At 27.4% G+C, this 24,303-nt stretch overlaps 1 protein-coding gene across 1 annotated transcript; it reads left to right on the top strand.

The window, feature by feature from the left end:
* The first annotated feature begins 681 nt into the window (after window positions 1-681).
* LOC132944809 (vitellogenin receptor) lies at window positions 682-22,538 on the top strand. Its single transcript, XM_061014320.1, has 30 exons — window positions 682-810; window positions 2,384-2,477; window positions 3,411-3,536; window positions 4,008-4,141; window positions 4,227-4,370; window positions 4,468-4,576; window positions 4,643-4,798; window positions 9,733-9,852; window positions 9,926-10,048; window positions 10,257-10,472; window positions 10,579-10,750; window positions 10,830-11,031; window positions 12,552-12,749; window positions 12,811-13,096; window positions 13,163-13,424; window positions 13,969-14,168; window positions 14,272-14,421; window positions 14,486-14,613; window positions 14,689-15,019; window positions 15,095-15,316; window positions 15,382-15,921; window positions 16,029-16,271; window positions 16,362-16,514; window positions 18,343-18,574; window positions 18,640-18,880; window positions 18,960-19,143; window positions 20,462-20,574; window positions 20,662-20,825; window positions 20,899-20,998; window positions 22,015-22,538. The coding sequence occupies exons 2-30, from the start codon at window positions 2,399-2,401 to the stop codon at window positions 22,165-22,167; spliced, it is 5,481 nt and encodes a 1,826-aa protein (XP_060870303.1). The 5' UTR covers window positions 682-810; window positions 2,384-2,398; the 3' UTR covers window positions 22,168-22,538.
* Window positions 22,539-24,303: the final 1,765 nt, after the last annotated feature.

The following is a 24,303-nucleotide window of genomic DNA, read 5'->3' as shown; positions in this document are numbered from 1 at the left end:
TACATCATCTGATGATTTGAATTATTCAAATATTAATAAATTATGAATTTATCATTTAGTAACTTTTTAGCATGCTTAGTGACTCACCCTGTATACCTACTACACTACTTTTAAAATATATTATTTAAATGTACATACACATTTTTTTTTTCGAACATTGTCTTCAATACAATAACAAATCAATAATAAACTATTATATAGGTATTTAGGTTATTAACGACACTAGATTTGCAATAATGCTTGAACAATAAACACAATATAATGCATTGATACCTGTACAATGTACATGGAATATAAACAATAAGACTAATATAAATGGTCACCTATAGTAGGTAAATTAATTAATTATGCAGATTAAAATATAATTTGATATTGTTTTCTAAGTTAATAGTCGGTACCTATTCATTATGTAATCGTCGATATCACGTTCGTATAACATAGTGGTATATAATATTATAATTACTTACGAGAGTGACTTACGATTTCCCCTACTTTCGATATTGAGATAATTCGATAATTTTCCACAATTTATTAAATATTCGCGACGGGTATTCATTCCAGAACTAAACTCACCATTGTATGGTTCTGGTAACAATAATCATAATATAATATAGTAATCGATAACTTTTTTATTATTAAATTATTTTTTCTTGTATAATAAGTGTATGTAAATTATTGTTGTATTAAAATATAATTTTTTGTGAAATTACCATCGGTTTGGAGTCAATTATTTTTGTGTGTGTGTTATTTTATTTTAATTAATCAATATCACTGAAGTACCAACCAAAAATTTCATAGACAGCCAGACGGGTACGTATTTTACAATATTATGATAATAATATATGTACTTAGGTATTTATCATTTTGTACGATTATTTTCTATTTAAATAGTAACGGTCGACGCGGAATATCGAAAAATCTCGATCGATTCGTTATTATTTTTATTTTTATTAAATTTTAATATATTTTTATCATGGCGCGGACATAAATGGATACAGTTTCGTTCAAGATGACGTCGCACCGCATGACGTGTTGTCTCCGCTTGGACAAAACGCGTTTACGCAGTCTGAGTAAAACTAGCTCAATTTTGTTTTTTAAGAATAAAAAAACCTATTATAAAATTGAATATGAGAACATTTCGGTGTTTTTTTAAAAAGTTATAGGTCGTTTAAAAAATGTTGAACTGGCTTTCTAAACAATATATATTGAGTGTTTAATTTGGAAACATTGTCATCTTTTCATTTTGAAAATATGTATATTTACTATTTTTGTTCTAGAACCAAAATTGAGCGAGGTCTACTCAGAATGCGTAAAAGCGTTTTGTCTATGTCGCACGTTATGCATGTCGGGTTTTCCATAAATATTTTATAGAACATGGATATTTAAATACATAATTTGTTACGTCCCTTCGTTATGATAAGATATTTTTCTAAGTGAGTTTAAACGGTTTTGTAGTTAGGTTCTAGGTGCCGGTTATTACAATAAAATATCATTAAAAATCTATCGGATTTGAAATAGTGTTATTATTGTTATACGCGAATATATTATATTTTTGCGGTAACTACTCTAATGCATACCATTTTTGTTTAACGTAAAATGTACAGCAATTCGTTGAATATGAAAAAAAAGAATTTAACTGAAAAAAAAATGTACCGGAAAAATGAATAATGTGAATGTAAATTCTGATATATTTTATATTATAAATTAATAACTAAAATGTGAAATGTAACTAAACTAGTAGCTATTGGGACACTATCGTTAATATTAAATAAATATATTTTTATTATAATTAATATTTTTGAAATACAAATTAATATTAATACAAAAATAGTAAAATTAGACTTAATGGAAATACCTGTTGTTGTTATCTCATTATGTATGAATTATACAATATCAATACAATTGCCTTGGCAAATTATCACATTTCTATAAAATAGTACCTAAATATAAATATTCTTTCTTAATCTACCTGAATCCAATTAATTCACTTTTAAATCAGAGTACTTTTTCCTTATTAAATTATATTTTAGATATCTACTAAATTTAAATTAAATACTGCAAATGTTTAAAACTTGACAGTTATACGTTTTTAACCAGACAGTGTATTATTAGTCATTAATTACGGAAGAACTAAGAAGTTGTACTTTGTTTTATAGTCAATGTAGGTATATTAAGTAGAAGTAAACTAGGTAATAATTATTCTGAATGGGTTCTCGAACTTATCAAACACTCAGAGCTTCAAGAAATTCGAACATTTCAAACTTTCAAAGTTTGTTGAAAATTTGAATATTTCGAACAGTTTGAGAAAAATCAAGTCCGATGTCGATACTATTATAATATACTACACACAATTTAAATAAGTTATTTAAAATTATTACTTTAGGTTGAATGGAAAACAATGTTGGAGAATTCTAGAATGTTGATAATTTTTTTGATCTTCTCATTAGTCGTCTGCTGCACATTTTCAGAATTTAATGGTAAGTAATTTGAGTAAAACACTAAAACGTATATTATATCAAATTGTTGTAGCATAATTTAATATTTGTACTGCGGCGTATCTTAAAAGCAAGTTAAATTGAGTATCTATTTAAAATAAACAATAATAATACTTACAATTTAAAATTAAGTTCTTACACAAATATAAAAATTATGTGTATGTGTATACGGTAACCGTGGTTAAGTATTAACCCATTTCTTTAAATATTCTATTTTAATAAACTAATTACTGTAATCACTAATAAGTAATAACTAATAATAAATATAATATTTTTATTGTTGCCTCGGCCCATAATATATACAGCTAGAACTATCTCTGATTTTTATTTATTATCTACATTTTAAATACAATTGACAGATTAATATTAGTGCTAAAGGCTCGGAACTTAATTCACTTAAAAAGTACAAATTTGCTCTGAAAATATGCACTTATACGGATATTATACTGATATTATTTTACCTATACTCAAAAATATTTTTATAATTTTTTGCTAAACATTTATTATTAAAAACGGGAAATCGTAAGTTAACTAGAGATTAAAAAAACTTAATACCTAATGAGAACTCTTTAAATAAATATACACTATAGGTAGGTAGTGTATTTATTCTTTTTATTGCCAGTTTTTCAAACTGTGTTATAAACTTATCACAATAACGTCAAATACGCTCTAAAAAAATGATTAAATTAAGAAATAAAACTACATAATCACTAAATGTGCAAAACTTCTAATTTATAAAAATGTCTAACTTTTAATATTTTTTTCGTAGTGTCGTGAAAATAATTGCAAGACATTACTTAGCAATAAATCTAATAGCGCAAAAAAAAAAAATGTAAATGCAACAACTTCCGAGTCCTAGGCCATACGCCCATAAAATGACCTATATTAAATTAATTACGTGCACCTATGTATTAGTTTTTTCAGAAAAAGGCTGTAGCAAATACGAATTTAACTGCGGGAACGGTACTTGTATCAATAAGACAAGACTTTGTGACGGCATTGATGACTGTAGGGACAATGGCGCTGACGAAGACGATTGTGGTATGTTTGAGATAATATAGTTTCTAATTTTCTATATACTCAGTGGCGTCCGCAGGGAAGGCTAACGGGCTGAAGCCCCCCCCCCCCCCCCCATTGCCCGTATAATATTACTTTAAAAAAAAAATATTTATCAAGTTTCAATTGTCAACTAATTTCATATACATCTGACCAGAATGAATTCATTTTTGAAAAAACATTGTATTTGCATACCAATTTTCCCAAAATTATCTGTAATTTTTCGGTAAAAGTATGAACTATTTGTATGAAAAACCTTGTATTAAATTGTCTAGCCATACAAACCTAACTGTGGTTTTGACGAAATTTGAACTTTAAATGCTTATAAAAAAATAACTATGATGCCTATGTATCGTTAATAATTTACCTATAAAAAAAACTTGCGTATTACATTTTTAAGCTTTTTGATAAATAATTTTTTATTGACATTTATAGAAATTTATATATTCAATTTAGATATTGACAAAAAGTCTTGCTTGGCGCCCGAATACTTTGAGTGCGATGGCAAGAGAAAATGTATTCCTAAGGAATTTGTGTGTGATAAGGCGGATGATTGCATCGACAAGTCTGACGAAAGTCATTGTAAAGAGGTATGTAAATAGGTTCTACATTATATTAAATCCAAAATAAATTTAAAAAAACTAATCGTACATTTTGTTACATTATTTTATATAGACGTCATCATCTCTAACGCAGCCATGTCAGGAAGGAAAATTCAAATGCTCCGATGGCACTTGCATTCCAATGGCTTGGCATTGTGACGCGGAGATTGATTGCCACGACGGTAGCGACGAAGACGGGGAAAAATGTAGATACACGGTACGGACATTTTCCTTCTTGGAAGACCTATTTTCACATATTATAAGCACTTCGACTTGTTATTTTATTCGTATTCGATGCTTTTTGTGTGCCATAGGCATTGTGTACCTCTGGTTATCTGTGCAAAAATTTCAATTGTGTTTCCAAGACGTGGAGATGTGACGGAAAAGACGACTGTGGTGATGGTTCAGACGAAACCCATTGCGGTATAAAATGTTACCATATTAATTATTATACCTATTTTTATTATTTTGCTATCTTTTTTTTTTCAGATATTCAACTGGTTGAGCCAGAAAAATGTTTGATTGAAAATCGTAAATTTCTGTGTCACGATCATAAAAAATGTATCGATGTCCAAAATGTCTGTGATTACAACAGTGACTGTCTTGATGCATCGGACGAAGGCGGTCTTTGCAATAATAAAACGGGTATATATATTTTCAACACAATGAGTAAAATTACTCAATTTTTTTTTTTTTTATATATAATTAATAAGCATAACAAATATTATATACTATTGAAGTACCCATAAAATTAGTAATTATTATACGTGGCGTTGACTACGTCTTTATTTGTCAGAATTGTCTGCGTTTTTAAACTTGGATCTTATTTATTTTTTAAGAAAAATGTACAACCAATTTTACAATTTTAAAATGGGTAACTCGTATTTAAATTAAAATATTAAAAAAATCTATGTGAGATACACTAGATATTCTAACTTTTAAATTTGATAATGGGTAAATTATTATTATATTTTCTATTATATAAATATAAGTCATAACTATATATAACTATATCCCCACTGCGCAATGGAATATTTCTGCGATGTTTTTGCAGTATTAATTTGTAACATGAAACGTTACATTTGTGTAATTTATTGCTATGTGTATAGAACTGCTTATGTCCCGAGAAACTAACTTGAATATGAATATGAATACAATGTTTTATCCTAATATTCCAATCACATTACAACTTACAAGTACCTAACACTTTCTGCACGTTACAAATAACTTGCAATGAATGTGTTACCAAAAAACATTCAATGAAATAATTTACCAAATAATTTTAAACCTTTTAATTTTATTCTAAAAATATTTTAGATTATTAAATACAAATATACGAATACATTTCATAACTCTTCTTTTTAGGTATTCATATTACTTTTTTCTATTACTACTACTAAATTTATGTTGTTGTAATAAATAAAATTAATGCTTATTGTTTACTTGTGTGTAAGAGGAAAGTAAGACAATTTGTATTGGTTTGTTATATCCCCGCCCAGTTGTGTGATAATTGTAAGGCCTCGCTGGCCACCTCACAGCTATAGTGGTTTGAAATGTTATTTAAGCTTGCCAAAATTAATATCACCTTTTATTTATTAGATTCAAGTAACAAATCAATTTGACATTATTTTTTTAATTCAACCCAGTATTATCAACATTTTTGAACAGTTAAAAAAATTGAAAAAAAATTGTTTATGATGATTTATTTAAATTTAACTGTTCATTTCGTAAACAAAATTCGTTTTTTTTTAAACTTAACCGTAAGTTTCAATTCCTATTTCTGATTTAAAATTTGTAAATATAATTCAAAGATGTTTTTCAAAAATACCATAATAAGTTACTTTTGGCTTACTATTTTGACTACATCCAGCTACACAAAATCACATAATCTATGGGGCAAATTGGGGCACATGGAGTTATATACCTACATATTATTAAGTTATCAGTACATATATGTACTGATAACTTGTTGAAATTTGTTAATTTTTAACTATTTCCTATTGTTTAAAAATTAAAATAAGATTAGTATAGTAGTATTTATCACTAATTTTGTTTTATTTTAAAATATATTGTTAATGTAAAAGTTTTAAATCTATAAACTATCAAATTGTATCTAAGTACCTTCTTATTTAAATGATGCACTGTGTAGATTGAAGAAAAAACTCTTAAAGCTGTACAGTCTGTTGTGTTTACTGACTACTTACTACAATAATCTTCAAAAGCTAATAAGTGTAGTACATAAGACATAAGTACCTACATAAGTACATAACCCTTCAGTAACAAATTTTAGATAATATTTTATGAACTTTTTGTTAAATATGTAATGTGTTAATCGTAGTTTGTAGATATATAATATAATATTAGAACATAATATTATATATTTTATATTATTATATAGAACATATTATTCTATTATATGTATAATAAGGTATTAATTACCGTTTTTGTCTATAGATTACTTATCATCTTTTATATAAGTTTTCCCTAATATACAAGGTGTAACAGAAAGAACTGACAAAAAAAAAAAAAATTGTTGATACTTATAAAGTTATAACATATGACAAAAATTGATAAAATTATATGATAACTGATAAGTTAATAGTTTAAGAAATATACCCATGTTAGTGAATTTCCAAAAATAATATCTTTAAAAAAGTTATTGCGTTCCAAATAAATTTGATCAAAAAAATATTGATATATTAAAAATTCTAAAAAATAAACTAGTTAACTTAGATAAATGTAGCAATTTTGAAAATATTCAAAAAAATTAAAATCAAATTTTTTATTTTTATTTTCAATATTTTTTTTTTATTACACGCGTTTAGCTCAAGTGGCTAGGTTAGGTAAATTATATGTAAAAAAAAATTTAAATATTGATTAGAACAAAAGTTATTCCAAAAGTCAGTTCTTTCTGTTTCACCCTGTATATTTTAAATCTCTATTCCTAAATATAATATTGTTGTCATAAAAAATTGGATTTCGGCAAGCTAAAATTATTTTTTAGACCACAGTGCGTCATTCAGGTTAGTTACCTCACCACCATTCATAATAATACTTAAATAGGTAAAAATATACCCAAATATAAATATTAATAAAAATTATTAATAACAAATATAATAGGTAGGTACCTTGTAAGATATAGAAATTAATTTTTAGATTCTGAGCGGAGCGATGAATATATTGATTTTATTTATTTTTGTCTATGTACACGATAAGTAGTTCGAAATAATGCTTTGATTTTCAACTTCAGCATCTTGTTCTATGGGAAAGTGAATGTAGTTGGTGTATTGGGGATGTAAAAAATTCCCAGTCATTTTCAAAAGCCAGGAAAAAAAAAAAACAAAATCGATTTGGTTTTTGGTATAACTCTTGAAATCATGAAAATTATACACAAGGCTCCTGATATATTATTACAATATTAGTTGAAAAATATTAAAAATTCCTGTCACAATTTTTTTTACAAGCATTCATCGTTTCGCTCAGAATGTAAATTGATTTTGTAGTTGAAAATGTATAAAATGTAAAATTGTTATAGTTAAGGATTAAAAATTTAAAACAAGGTTCAACGTAAATAGGTTATATAAATATATAAATTACTTTATTCACGATAATTTCATCAAATATACTTAGAAATATCATAGGCTGACTGACCTTCTTCGCTAAGAATCGTTTTTCTTATACAATATTATATTATTGAATCCAAATTTAACACCATCCATTACAGTGATGCACTTGTTGGTTATAAGCAGCAGACTGTACAGCAGAGCGACACCCACTTGCCCACTTCTTTTAATATCATATTGCTATAATAATAATATATTTAAAAAACCAATACATAATGATACATATTTGATTAAAAATAATGAAATAATAACATAAATAGGTACCTAATGCAAATCTGTAAATCGAACAACGACAAAATAAAAACGTAATAAGAGTCGAAGACCCACACTGTGATTGTTATCAGGGGCGGATACAGAGTTAGGAAACTGTGGGTCAGGACATTTCAAGGGGCCGCTTGTTAATACCAGATTAGAAATCTATACTTGTGTACTAGGTAGATGAAACAAAAAAAACTAATTCATACTATATGTGTGTTTATTTGAGGGTCCAAGTGTCCAACTATCCAAGAACCGAAAAGCGGCCAATTTGATCAGCAAATATTAACTGAGGGTCAGCTGATCTCCTGAACCCCCTCCCCCTAAATTCACCACTGGTTGTTATTAAACGTTTGATGTTGTATCGGTTTGGTTATTGGTTTTTAAATAACCCATGGATAGGTACAGGGTTCATAGGTACATTTTTGCCATGAACAGTCGAATTATTTTATTGTTAATGCGATGCATTTATTTATTATTATGGACGGCACCATGGCAGCTAGATGTTTGCAAATCTAAGTGGCGGGAAATTTACAAACGGAAAATTTGTTGGCTTGAAGGCGACCTGTTGCAGAAATAAATTATCGGGTCCATGGTAGTTCATAAATCATATTATATTCATACAACGGTTCAGATTCATCGATAGGCTTACAAACTGTAAGTGCTTGAATTGAGGGGGATCGGAGTCCCCTATCTTTTTAGAAAATATTTATGCGTACCCTTTCTAATTATAGGTATCCAAATTAATAAGATTTATTTCAATATTCAAGTACGCACATATTTTTACACTTTTGTATCGCTCTTCCAATTTGTTTCCAATTCAAGCATTGCTTCAGATCTTACTATCACCGAGGCCCCAAAGCAATACTTAACACTATAGAGTAAAGAATATAGCGCCTATAACACCCACCAAATAGGACCCGCAAAATCATTTCTCACACAGCGACATAGCCCCGACATTGTGTCTGGTGCGCGCCTGGTGGGTGTCTGTAGCTGTGTAAAATAAATGGAGCGCTTTCGCGCACGTTCAAGTCACCTTGGGCCTTGGCGTTGCGCGCGTGAACGATAAACACCATAATAGATAAGGTCATAATATGAAATGTAGCTGATTTATGTCGATATTGTGCTCATATTTTGTGTTCTCAGTTTTATATGACGTACTTTTTATTACTATCCCACAAATGGACATGATAGCGCCATTTGCCCATGTCCTACGTAAATCCGACGAGTCCGACGATTTCTATTCTGACCATGCTGTTCCGTCGCAATACGATGCGACGAAATACAAACGTTTTATTTTTCGTCGCATTCACGTAGGACACGGCGATAAGACTTCTGAAAATTGATTTGAATTCGTTAATAATAGGTATGTCTAAGCAGTAAGTAGGTACCTACTTGAGATCAATCAGGCCATTTTTTAAGGTACCTATTATTTAATTTTAATATCGAATAATCGTAATTTATAGCCCTGGTTTGGAATCAAAATTTTAAAAAAAGTTGCCCGATCGATCTTAGCAGACATAACACTAAATTCAATTCGCTATTTACAAGTATTATCGCAATAATTTATATTTCTACAAGTAATTGCTTTTATTAATTTTTGATATATGACGTCATAAACAGAAATGTTTTCTACACAAGTCCAAAATAGTGATAATTTATTCAAACATGAATTTGACATACCTACCTACTTTATTTCAGATATCAAAAGTGAATGTAATTTGATGAATTGTTCTGCTGCATTTGAATGTTTAAGAAAGCCACATGGCGTCATGTGTGTGTGCCCAAAAGGAATGCATTATTTAAATAATAAATGTTCTGGTAAAACACTTGTTAATATTCAATAAAATAACTTTATTAAACCTACATTTTATATTATGTACCTAACTAATAGATATCAACGAATGTGAACAATTTGGCATTTGTGACCAAGTGTGTCTTAATTCGGAAGGTTCATATACGTGCTCCTGTGATCCACATTATGAACTAGTAGATAATCATAAGTGTAAAATAAAAGGTAATTTTTTTAAATAATTGGTATGTGAATAATTTATTGAAATATAAAATTGGTAGTTTGTTAAAATGATAAATTTATTTTTATTATTATATATTTTGTAAGCTGTAGTTTGATATTTTTTTTTTTATTGTTATTTGATAAATTATAATAACAATTTATATGTATTTACTTCACTAATTGAATAATAATATTAACTTTATTAATGTAGGCCTAAATCCAGAATTATTATATTCATCACTACGGCAAATAAAAGTTTTTAACTTGGAATTACTTCGTAGTTTTACTTTGATTGATGATTTGCAACATGTCACTGGATTAGCTGTTGATAGATTAACTTTATACTGGACACTTTATTTGGATGGGAACTCAGCTATCGTTCGAGCAAACAAGTCTGAGCCTAAACCAGAAATTATTGTCGACTCGGGTAAATATGTTAAATTACAGTACACATTTTAAAATTAACAAATAATTGTTAACTAAATGTTATAATACAATTAATACTTACTTATGACCATGTGTGATGTCCATAGGTCTTGGATCGCCCGAGAATCTAGTTATAGATATTATTACACATAATTTGTACTTCACCGATGCAAAAATGAAACATATCGGAGTGTGCAATAATGATGGTTCAGTGTGTACAGTTCTTCATAATAAAAATATAGACAAACCAAGAGCAGTAGCTGTTTCACCACTAGATGGGTAAGATATTATGTTATTATTATTTAAAAATATAATTCATTTTATAATTATAAATTATTGATTTACATAATTTTTTCAGTCTCATGTACTGGACAGATTGGGGTAAAAATCCAATGATTGGTCGTTCTGGTATGGACGGGTCAAGACCACAACCGTTCATTACACAAAATATACACTGGCCAAATGGTGTTCATGTTGATAATGTCGGGAAAAGAATTTATTGGGTGGATGCTAAAATGCAATTTATTGAATCCATTAATTTAGATGCAACTGATCGAAGGGTAAGTGTATAAAATAATTATGTATTACTTCTTTTTATAATAAAAACAAATAAACCCCAAGTAATCCAATCTTTAATCTTTTTATTTTTATTTTTATAATTATTTACCAAATATGTAGGTACTAGATGATATTATATTAATAAATTTCATAATTTTTTTATTAAAATTATTAAAAGCTTTATTAATGCATGGGACATTAAGATAATTGTCATAGTTTTCAGTATTCATAAACATATTCAAATGCTTAAAATCAATATTATACTTTGTTTTGGATAAATCCTCATTACTGTCCATCTTTTTTTCTGACTAGTATTTCAGAATTATTAGTCCAAACATGTTTGTATTGTTTTTTTCTGCATACAGTCCTAGTTTTCGCAAATAACATTCTCTTGAATTTGGTGAGTCTTAAGTTAACATGTATTTTACATCTAAATACCAGATATTAATATTTTAAAATGCTCATAATTCACTTAAAAATTAAAATATCTTAAAATACCAACTAGAGAACACAGATAATGTTGTTACCTAAAAGTTTGATAATAAGACAATTCAGTCTAATATCAAAACTAACGGCATACTATTGAAACTGGCGAACAAAAATTGTCTGTGCCGTTTGTGTGTAAGACAGAACACACATTCGAATGCGACGTCCTCTTAATTCTATATGACGAATTAATGATAACGTTACTTTCAACAGTTTTGGCAATAGGTTGTACAATACTATAATTACTAAACAATTTTCATTTAGTGTCTTTGGTACACCTTTTATTTCAACACTGTGACAAAGGTTTTGTTGTTCCAATTCATTCAGTTTTATTTAAAATGCATCAATTTCATTATTAAGTTTTATATTTTCTAAAAAAATTTTAGCTTTTAGGGTGGTTTTATCTCATTTAAAACTGAATCTAATTTGGTAATAAAACAATCAAATTGTCTACTCATAAAATCCATTGAATTAATAATTTATTACCCTTAACTGGAGTTCCGTGATTTTAGTCTTTAAGTTATTAGTAGAAATTGAGCAGACATCACAAGCAAATCTTGAATTAGAGTTGTTAGTTATTAGTTAATTTCTTGAAATTAGAGTAACTAGCACAGAAAAAATACATATATTTTTTACACTTAGTACATTTAATTGAGTCATATTTGTGAATAATGTATTCATTACATTTAATACAATTAACAGATATTATAAAAAATGAAATAAAATATTTATACACAGTAAAAACACGTATTCTACACATCTAAATAGAACATAAAAGAACTTTATTGCAATATTTATCGATAACGAAATCAGTAAGTCACTTGTAATTTTAATGATGGTCAAAACTGAACTGAAATATGTTATAGGTACATATAATATATACACATTCATACGTCTTATACTATTTTAATGTGATTGTTTTCAATAGGTGCCTTTATAATATTTTAAATATATTATTTATTTAATAATTAGGTATATTGTATTTTTTAATATTGATTTTATAATATATGGTTAATGGTTATTAATATTATTCTAGGTAATTGTAACAGAATATGTAGATCATCCATATTCGGTTACTGTGTTCGAGGATAAATTGTACTGGAGTGATTGGTCAAGTAAAGAAATAAAAGTATGCAACAAGTTTACGGGTAAAGATAGCAAAACATTGATACGTGAAAATAAGAACAGAGTGTATGGTATGCAAATTAACCATCCTTCGCTCTTCGAGTCTCAAGTATTGTATAGTTTTTAAAATAAAACTATTAGTTCTTTACACGGTAATTAATTATTTCCAGATGCCAAATCCTTGTGAACAAGGAAAGTGCAGTGATATATGCTTATTAGCACCAAAGACAGACATCAATTCTAAAGGATACTCGTGCGCTTGCCCCGATGATAAAAAACTATCGGAAGATGGAATCTTTTGTATCACCATTGCCATACCTCCTACGCTTATTGTAGGTACACCAACAAGTATTATAGAAATTGAGCAAGAACATTTAGGCCGCCAAAAAGCAAAGAAAATATCATTGAAAAATGATGTATCTAGCATATCCGCATTGACTTATAATTCATTATCTGGTATGTTACTGATAGACGTTTAAAGTAGTTAAATTAAAGCTAAAATTATTATTTTATTATTACAAGGTGACATCATCATCTATGACTCAAGGTCTAAGAAACTATTCACTTTCGATTTTGTTAAGATGAAATTATCAGATTTAGATGTACCAGAAATTAGTTCCATTTATTCCCTTGAATTTGACAATCACGGAAACAACTTATACTGGTGTGATAGGACTAGAAAAACATTAGATGTGTTAAGTCTCTCTACAAAAACACACACCACAATTTTCAAAGAAATTGAAGGTCATATCCCATTTGCTGTTACTTTAGTTCCAGATAAAAGGCAAGTACATCTGATATTACTGTATAATATTCATAATGTATTAAGAGGACGTCGCACCCGCATATGTTGTCTCCGTCTTACACGTGTATGACATAGCAAATTGTACGCTCAGCAGATCACGTTCAACCTCGTTAATTTTAAAATTATAGTGAATTGACCTCTTATAAAATTTAAAGGTAAGAATATCAAGGGCATCTCATCGGCTTTTTGTTATATTTGAATTTTAAATTGAGTTATAAGTATTAAAAGATGTATAAACAATTTACAATTTTAAAATACTCATAATTCACTTTAAAATTGAAATATAACAAAAAGCCGATGAGATGCCCTAAATAATATTCTTACCTTTAAATTTTATTAGAGATCAATTCACTCTAATTTTAAAATTAACGGGCTAAATGTGATCTGCTGAATGTAAAATTTGCTATGTCCATACATGTGTAAGACGGAGACAACATATGTGGGTGCGACGTCCTCTTAATACTATTATATATTATGTTTGTAGATTACCTGTACTAAACATTTTTTATGTATATGCTTTTAGCTTTATGTTTGTAGCTATGAAAGAAGATTCACATATACATATCGATCGAATTGACATGGATGGAAGTATTCAGTCTCTAGTACATATGGTGGAGTATGGATTGACAGGAGATGAAATTGCTTTACATTTTGATATGATTACAAGACTGTTGTATTTTACTGACTATAAAAATGGCATTATTGATAGTGTCAGCGAAGATGGTGAATATAATATAAATCATAATTCATACAAATTGTTTAACTGTTAACAATTTATGAGATATAAAAAAACCTTTTTATTCATTAATTACGTTTATTATGTTAGGAACGGATAGAAGAATTATAAAAAAAGCAGGATTTGTAAGAGATATTGTTTCAATTGGTTATGACATTGTTTGGGTATCTGAAGGTTCGAAAATTATAAACTGGATTAATAACGTTGATGAAGACCGAGCATCTAGAGCTCTTGATATAGGTAATTCATTCTATAAATCATTTTATTAGCATACAGTAATTTTATAATTTTATGTATGTTATAGATAATTGGAAAACTGATTCAAATTTATATTTAACCGTAGCAAATGGAATTAGCAAAAATATCCAACACCCATGTCAACAAAATAACGGTGGTTGTAGTCATATATGTCTTTTATCTGAGAAAGGAAAGGTACAATACTTTTCTTTAAGACAATTTATTATAAATAATGGTGTTTAACAATTTTAATTTTATGGTAAAACAAAGGTTTGTGGTTGTCCACCTGGATTAGTTTTATCAAACAATAGCCTAAATTGTACATCACTAGGAGAGTGTAAATCTGATGAATATCGTTGTTATACTGGTGAATGTATTTCATCTCATTCTCGATGTGATTTTAAAAAAGATTGTCCTCGTGGTGACGATGAAGACGCTGTTAAATGTTTGCATTACACACCAAGCTCATGTCCACAATCTCAATTTTTATGTCATGATAAAACAAAGTGCTTGGATAAAAAACATATGTGTGATAGTGTTAAAGACTGTAGTGATGGTTCAGATGAAATGGATTGCTTACACAAGCACACTTGTGATTCAAGTAATACATTTTACCAGTCATCTAGTGGAAATATTAGCCATACCAATAAACCAACACATTTATTAATATTTTTAGCTACAGAATATCAGTGTACATCTGGAGAGTGTATTCTGCGCATATTTTTATGTGATGGTAATCCCGACTGTATTAATGGACAAGACGAATTAAATTGTCTAAGCCAAAGTTGTAATAATATTACAGAATTTAGATGTAATTCTGGAAACTGTTTACCTGCAACATGGGAATGCGATGGCGAGGTTGATTGTTTTGATGGTTCGGATGAACACAATTCATGTGGTAAGTATTTTTTTTTATTAAAAAAAAATTAGATTTTCAAATAATGCAATAATACATATTTATAGCCACCAAAATATGTAAAGATGATCAATTTTCTTGCACCAATGGTCGATGTATTTCACATAAATTCACTTGTAATGGTAAAGATGATTGTGGTGATAGTTCCGATGAAAATGGTTGTTCGTCAAATCATGCATACATGACTAAAAGAGTTTCAAAAGTATGTAATGAAAAAACAGAATTTGAATGTGAAAACACAATGGGACATTGTGTACCGATCAAGGCTAGGTGCAACGGCACATCTGAGTGCAAACATTTAGAGGACGAATTGAACTGTGGATGTCAAAAATCTAATTTTTTTGAATGTCAGAATAAGCGCTGTGTATTAAATGATTGGTTATGTGATAAACATGATGATTGTGGTGATGGGTCAGATGAAAGTCAAAAGGCGTGTGATATGCTTTCTGAACATTTATCGAATTCAGTTGTTTCATCAAAAGACTGTGATGGATATTTATGTAAGAACCAAGAATGTATACCTCTAGATCAAGCTTGTAATAAGAAAATCAATTGTAAAGATGGTTCAGACGAAGGAGATCTTTGTGGTAATACATATATGTTATACTTCATTGAGTGAATAACTCATTGATCAATACATTATTCGTTGACCATTAATTATGAATTGTGATGTATATTTTTTATTTTATAAAAGGTTTATCTTGTATACACATGGATTGTAGTCATACTTGTCAAGAAACTCCAAAAGGTGGGAAATGTACATGTTATCATGGCTATAAACTTGCAGAAGATGGTATAACTTGCAGAGATATTGATGAATGTGAAGACGACAATTTATGTACTCAATATTGTACAAATTCAGATGGTTCATATAGTTGTAGTTGTTTAAATTCCGATTACATTTTGCGTGCAGATAAAAGTTCATGTAAAGCAATTGGCAAGTATTTGGTTCCATTATACTAAATTATATAAAACATAATATATAGATAACTGGAGTTACATAATATTAATGTTAATTGATTTTTAGGACCTACAATGGATTTAGTTTATTCGAGTGTTGATGAAATAAGAAGTACTTCAGGAGATATTAAAGAATCAAAATTACTTTTTTCGATGCCAGGAATGACAATATCAAGCCTTGATATAGATATTAGAAGAAATCTTATTTATTGGACATCAAGTAATTAAACCATATTTTTACCAACAACTTTTTTCTAAAAATATCAATAAAATATTTTTCATTGGGTCAAAATTCTTGAAAATTTCTCATAAGTAGCAATAGTAGCAGTTGGGATATATTAAAGATTCATTTGCACAATTTTTTTTTTATAAGTATTTATTAATTTCAAATTTATCAAAATCTCAGAAATTATCAAATTTTTTTGTTAAGAAATTATTAATTGACAATTTAAAACGAGGATTCTCATAAATCGTTTAAATTGTAGGTAACCGAAAAAACTAAAACATATATTGACACAGCTCTTTATTGAAAATAGAAACAAAATGTGATAATTGATAAGTATTTAAGTATTACTTATTACGTGCACAAATGTATTAAGAACAATATCTTTGTTAACATTTTTTTTTAGATTTGTCTGTAGTAGAACATTCATTTTTAATCCTTAATTAAGGTCCCCCCACACACTGCAGCGGTAAAGCCAAGACAATAAAATTGAACGCCACTGCTGTAGTATGTGGGGACATTTACTCATTATATGTTAAGGAAAATATTACACAAATTCCATGATAGGTTGTTACATTATTTTTTTATAACAGTTCAAACTTTAAAATTGTTCTCCTGAACAATTACAAAAATGTCACTGACAACATATTGTGTTACACAGCTCATAATAAATGATTAAAGCTGTAAGATTTAAAAACAAAAAAAATGGGAAAAATAGAAATGCTGCACATAATTTTGAGTGTTACTCATCATTATTGAGTAAGTCACTGTAAAGTGTTAATATATTTGTTAAACTTGGATTTTATATTAAATAATTGCATACCAAAACAATTCTGAGCAAAGGTGAAATATCTTACTAAATATATTTTATGATTTATGAGTATTTTCGTATATAAAGTATTTTTGAATACTGTAGGTTGACCAAAATTATAGCGTTTTATAATGTCAAGTGTGTTTAATAATATATGTTTAAAGTACCCTCAAATAATATTTTTAAATTTATTACAACAAAATAACTAAAATTGTTATCCTTTGTTTAAATATTAATTACCTCCCTTCAAATCATAAAAAAAAAATGTTTAATATTTTATAATTGGTGTGTGTACAACCTATGAGAAACCTTGTATCAAACGTTCAAGTATTTTGACTTACATTTTTTTTTTATCTACATTTAAAAAAAAAAATAAATAAATTGCAAATGTCAAATTTATATATTTTGCTGTCAAAATATTTTTAAATTGTTATCATTAATAGAAAATGTGTAAATTTCAAACATCTAGTTACACCAAAAAACATAATCAATTTTGTCTAAAACTAGATTTTCTACAAATTCCAGTTCTAGTTTGTTTTTTGTTTTAGTTATTTTGAAATGTACTAGGAATCTTTTATTTTTTTACATTCGACCCCCTCCTCTCTTCCCTTAGGAATCTAGATCCAATTTGCTTCCAGAAACTACACTCAAAGTTGAATATCAATGCATTTTTACTGCCCCCATGAGGCGATGATAAGTAGATAGATAGAAAAAATAACACACTAGCATCATTGTAAATGTAAAATCAATACATTAATCGCTCTACTCAGAATTTAAAACATAAAAAGGATACAACAAAAAATGGAAAAAATGTAGTGATTATATTTTCAATTGATGTTAAAAGTGTTAAATTATGTTACATATTTTATTTTTATACATTATATTGATGAATAATTAAAAACTTTATAAACTACCATGTTTACCTAATCTACCTATATTGAATAGAATTTCTGAAATTAATATTATTTTTTAAAGTTTAAAATTTGAATAGAATTTATTTTTATTTATTTTTAGAACAAGCTGGCGTTCTTATTTGTATGGACATGCAACAACAGCATAAAGTTTACATGACAGATTTGTTACACCCAACTTTAGTTCGTATTGATTGGTTAACAGAAAACGTTTACTTTGTTCAAAATTTTAAAGATATTGTTGTATGTTATTTAAATGCTAAACGTTGTGCCACTATATACAGTGCAAACATCCATACAACAATTATGGCTTTTGAAATTGATCCTCGTTCCGGGTAACTTAATAATATTTTAAATCAAATATAATATAAAATTATTTACATACAATTGAAATGTATAGAGTGATGTTCTGGTCGGAAACCATATGGGCAGTATTTTCAACACCAACAACTATTATTAGGAAATCTGACTGTAGTGGATACAACGTAAAAACTATAATCCATCAAGGGTTACAGTATGTTACTGATTTAGCTATAGATCCAATCAAACATATGGTCTACTGGGTCGACCAAGTTAATTCAACAATCGAGAGAGCTAATTACGACGGAACTAAAATAACTGTGTTGGTCAATTCAATAGAAGTAAGAAAGTTTACACCTCAATTATTGAACTATTTTTGTATACTATGAGTTTAATAAATTGAAACAATTTTTAAATTAGCATTTGCCAGAGAAAATATCATTGCACGAAGACAAACTGTTTTGGACTAACCATGAAACCGGATTGTCTATATTTAAATGTAAAGTTTTTGGTTCTGAAAATGTCCACTGTGAGTCTGTTCCTGTTCAAGTGTTTGCTACCATCGAGACATTCATGATAAGTCAACAGGCCAAACAAAGAAATGGTATAATGATATTAATAACGATTTGTCCAATACTAATTTAAGGTAGCATGGTTATATTTATAAACAATACAATAATAGTTAATACACTTAAAATGGGTGTTTTTGGGGTAGAAAATGCTAATTAAACCGTCTTAAAAGAGTACAAAACAAAAAAAAAGTTGTAAAATTTGAAAAACATGTTCAATTTTAAGAATAATGGTATAGATTTTAGGTTTCTACTCACATTATTCAATAAGTTATGAGCAATTGAAAAAAAACACATGACGTCATTATGTCCGGCTCATCGTAATTGCCTATCTTATACGTGTAAAAGTTCTTCACTTCATACAACAATTTACCATCCTTAAAATTTTATTTTTAAATTTAATTCACATATTAATGTGTGGTTTTATGTGTTTAAGACGATACAAGCATCAGAATTTTAATATAACATTTAGTTTTTTAAATATTAAAAATCTTAAAAGAGATATTTGAATTTTTATTTTATATTAAAATGGTTATTACGCGCCATTTAACAAAAATCACTTTAAAGATTTATTAATATTTAAAAACTAAACGTTATATTGAATTTCTTATACTTTTATTGTCTTAAACACATGATATCACACATTTAAAAGTAAACTAAATTTCAAAAATAAAATTTTTAGATTGGTAAATGATTGTGTGAACGAGGAACTTTTACACGTATAAAATAGGCAATTACGATGAACCGGACCCAATGATGTCACGCGGCTATTCTACATTTCTTAAAATCTCTTAAAGTAATCATATTTTTACATCAGAATAATTTAACATTTTGTGTTCTGTGCTCCTTTAAAGGACAACAAAAATAAAACATTCCAACATTCCAACATTTATTAATGTTATAAAAATATGGAACATTAAAAATTAAATAACACTTTTAATAGAAAAATAAAGAAAATACACCAAACTACTCCTACACATTCCGACATAATAATATGCTTGCATTAAAACAGACGCCTTGGCTAAATAGAAAATTGGGTTCTTTTCTGTAAGACTGCTTGTATCCTCTCAATTGTGAAGTATATCACGGGTTACAGCTGGTCCAAGAAAAATAACTTTAAATTACCTATATTGTTTTTTATTAATGTCTGTATTTATTTTATAATTTTTGATAAATATTATATGTTTCGTATTGTATATCATAGAGAAACCAATATATCAAACAATTAAAGTTGTATTTGTTGTCATTATTAATGATAATTCAATTTAAAAAGAGATGTTCTATGCTAACAACGAATAAAAATCCATAATTTTCATAATTCAAACTATTGTATTCATAAAATTAATTTTTTAGGATCAAATGTTTGTATTGATATCGATTGCGATTTTATTTGTACTTCTGGATCAAAAGGACCGATGTGTGTTTGCGGAGATGGATCTCAAGTCGAGCCAGGCAATATTTGTGATGTAATACTATACTTAAGTTGTTTGTGTTACATTTAAATACTGTTATACGTGACTAATCACAATTTTTTCATTATTTAAATTTTTCAGAATGCTGGTCATAGAAAATTGCCTGTTTTTAAAGACTTAGACTACAAAAAAAATATGATTTCAATCTATATTTCTATATTTTTAATTGTAATGTTGTTATTAGCGATGTTATATTATTTTCTATTCTATTCCAAAAATAAATCTTTGAATCAACTAGTATCTAGGTAAAACTAAGTCATATTTTACTACTTTTAGTATACGTATTATATTAAAATATTATAATTGATTATTTTATAGATTATTTCATCGGCCATTAACAACTGTCATCCAAGTAATTGACCAAAAGGAAGATGAAATAAATTCAAGATATAATGTTTATGAGAATCCTATGAACGAAGTAATTATTAACAATATTAAATAAATTTATAATTATTGATTGCAATTTAATACGGGTGGAACAATAAGTAAATTCAATGAAAAAACAATACAAATTGAAGAAATTTTGACTGAACATTTCTTAAATCTGAATTCGTAACATTCCTATGTTTAACTGATTAAAATTAAGAGGACGTCATACCCTCACATGTTGTCTCCGTCTTACAATATAGTATGAAAACACTCATAATTCATTTTAAAATTAAAATATCATTAAAAAACCAACGAGAGAACACAGTTCTTACATTTGAGTTTGATAATAGCACTCTAATAACTCTAATATTTAAGCTAACAATACAATTTTAACTCCTAGACAAACATTTTGATATATTATGCGTTAGTAAGATAGAGACAACACATGCAGGCACGACGTCCTCTTAATACATTTGAAATTACACTTAATCAGCTCTATTAATGCACAGTGAAAATTGTTTAATTGTTTGTATATACTACTAAAACTTAATTTTAAATCAGGTGTATAAACTATTTTCCTTAAATTAAAATATATAATATTTATTATTTAAAAAAATTAATATAATAAAAATATAAGTATTATTTTTTGTCCCCTTCAATTGTGTTTTAGAACGGTTTGTCGGTTTAATAATAGGTGAAATAGACATCCTCCGATAATAGGTGATCCACTAGCCTGTTTTGTAAATTAAAGTCTTAATTACATCTATGCCTAATGTGAATGAACTGTTTGCTATGTTTATAATTATTTTACTGGTAACACCATTCCACTTCCTCATATATTACTTAAACACATTTTTTAGTAATTTTATCAGCGTTTACTATTGTGTTCTTTTTTATTAGAGTACATAATATTATAATGTATGTATACAAAAAAGTTGTCCTAATGACAATATGTTTAAATAATATTTTTATTACATTTAAGATAAAAATAATTATTATTGCAAATTATTAATTTATTTATGAGTAAAAATGTGTTATTTAATTAATAATTATTCTTTATTTCAGGATGGGTTAATAAAAGGTCATGCTTGTGGTAGTGAAATCGTCTTGAACTATGATAGTGCACGTTACGTTAATGCTAACTGCTCAGAACCTCCACCTAACTCGTTTTCAGAGTACGACGAGAACGAGAAAAAAAAACTTATTATGGTTTTATAAGCATCATAAAACTATAAACTTTGTTAAGGATGAATACTTATTTGTTAATTTTTATTTTAATAAATACAATTTTATTTTATTTTTATAATACCCACGGCTGTGATATTTACACAATTTTTGTAAATATAGTATAATATGCACATTGCACATAGATATAAATTATTACTGAAACTTATATTTCTGTATACCTTAATTATTACATTTTTTAGTTTATTAACTTTTACAATAGTTCCTTATTTTTGATTTGTTTAATTCAAAGTTACCCAGTATATATATATATATCGTTATAATAATAAATAAAAGTTACTTTAAATTAGTGTTATTGTGTCAATATATCAAAAGCTAACACTTAATATAATTCAATGTATATTCAAAAGAAATGCGTCTGTAATGAAATGAAATATATTTTAGATGTATTCACATATGACCTTTTTATATTATCTTTCCCTATGATATAGGAATCCTTAGGCATAGATTGCTCATCCAATTGGGCTTTTGTAGATTCGATTCGGCGGCAATAGTACTTATAATGTGTAAAACCCTCAACTCGGCCCCAATATTTATCCAAAAAAAATTGTATACAATTAAAAATTGTTTATTTTCTGTATTAAAAAATTAAAAATTAAAATTATGCTGTACACTTGTAACACAATAGTCTGTAAACTTTATATATATATATATAAAAAAGGTGGGTAAGTGGATGTCGCTCTGCTGTACAGTATAGGTTACAAGTGGGTCACTGTAATGGATCATGTTAAATTTGAATTCAATGATATAATATCATTGTATAAGAAAAACGATTCTGAGCGAAAACGGTCAGTCAGCCTATGATATTACCAAGTATATTTGATGATATTATTGTGAATAAAGTAATTTATGTATAACCTATTTATGTGGAGCCTTGTTTTCAATTTTCAATCTTTAGCTATAAAAGTTGAACATTTTATAAATTTTTAACTAAAAAATAATTATTAAATTATAAATTTGATAAATTTTGTAAAAATTTGAACTTTAAATGCTTATTTTTAAAAAAAAAAATTGTGTACGTATTTTTAATATTTTTCAAGTGCTATTAGAACAATATATCAGGAGCCTTATATTAAATATTCACATTTTTAAGTATCTACAGTCATACGTTTTTTAATTACAACAAAATAAGAAAAGCGTTACATGAGATATTGAGTGAATATCAAATGTTGTAAAAATATGAATTTCAAACGCTCATAAAAATTTAATTTAATTTTCTTGTAGACATTTTTTTTTTGATAAAAGTAGACAAACTTATGGATAATCTTGTATTACATTTTCAAATCTTAGATTTAAAAAGATAAATTTTTATGAATTCTCAACTCAAAATAATTTGCTAATTTTCGTGATTTTTTCGTATTTTGTGAATATTTGTACTTTAAATGCTTATAAATAATAACTGTGACTAAGAATTTTTAAATTTTTCATCTGCCTTTGAAACAATAACCTAGGAGCCTTCTATTCAATTTTCAAGCTTTTTTACCCAACAGATAAAATTGTATTGATATTTATAGAAAATAAAACTAAAAAAAATGGAAACTGAAAATGTCCGTAAACAGCTCAAAATAAGTCAAAATGTTATGGTGTATAGAAATTGCTAGTATAAACATTTAATCAAAATTTCATGTACCTACGGTCATATTTTGTTTTAGATTTTCTCAAAAACAGATTTTGCGTGAAAATTCCCGTTTTCCTTTAATTTTTATTTTATTTTTCACGTCGCAAACTACTGAGAAATTTTTACTTTTGACCCCTCAAAGTACCAACTAGATTCACTTTCATATCAGAAAAATTACTGTTGAAGAAAATCCAAGCACTTTTACTGTCCTAAAAGGTGATGACAGACACAAAAAAAAAAACACACATCACTGTAAAATCAATACATTCATCGCTTCGTTCAGAATCTAAAATATTAAATACTGATTAGAACAAAAATGATTTTTTAAAAAAAAGTGACTTACACCAAAAATTCCGACCAAATTGTAGGAATTTGTTTTGACGGATTTTGAGTTTTAAAATGCAGCCTCTTGATGACATATTTTATGATACGGAATTTAAGTATATTTAAAAATATTAAATTAAACACAATTTATGTTTAGATTGGTCAAA

Source organism: Metopolophium dirhodum, chromosome 5, assembly GCF_019925205.1.
Source record: "Metopolophium dirhodum isolate CAU chromosome 5, ASM1992520v1, whole genome shotgun sequence".
NCBI lineage: Eukaryota > Metazoa > Arthropoda > Insecta > Hemiptera > Aphididae > Metopolophium > Metopolophium dirhodum.
The sequence above is the reverse complement of the archived record's forward strand: the minus strand, read 5'-3'. Positions and strand labels throughout refer to the sequence as shown.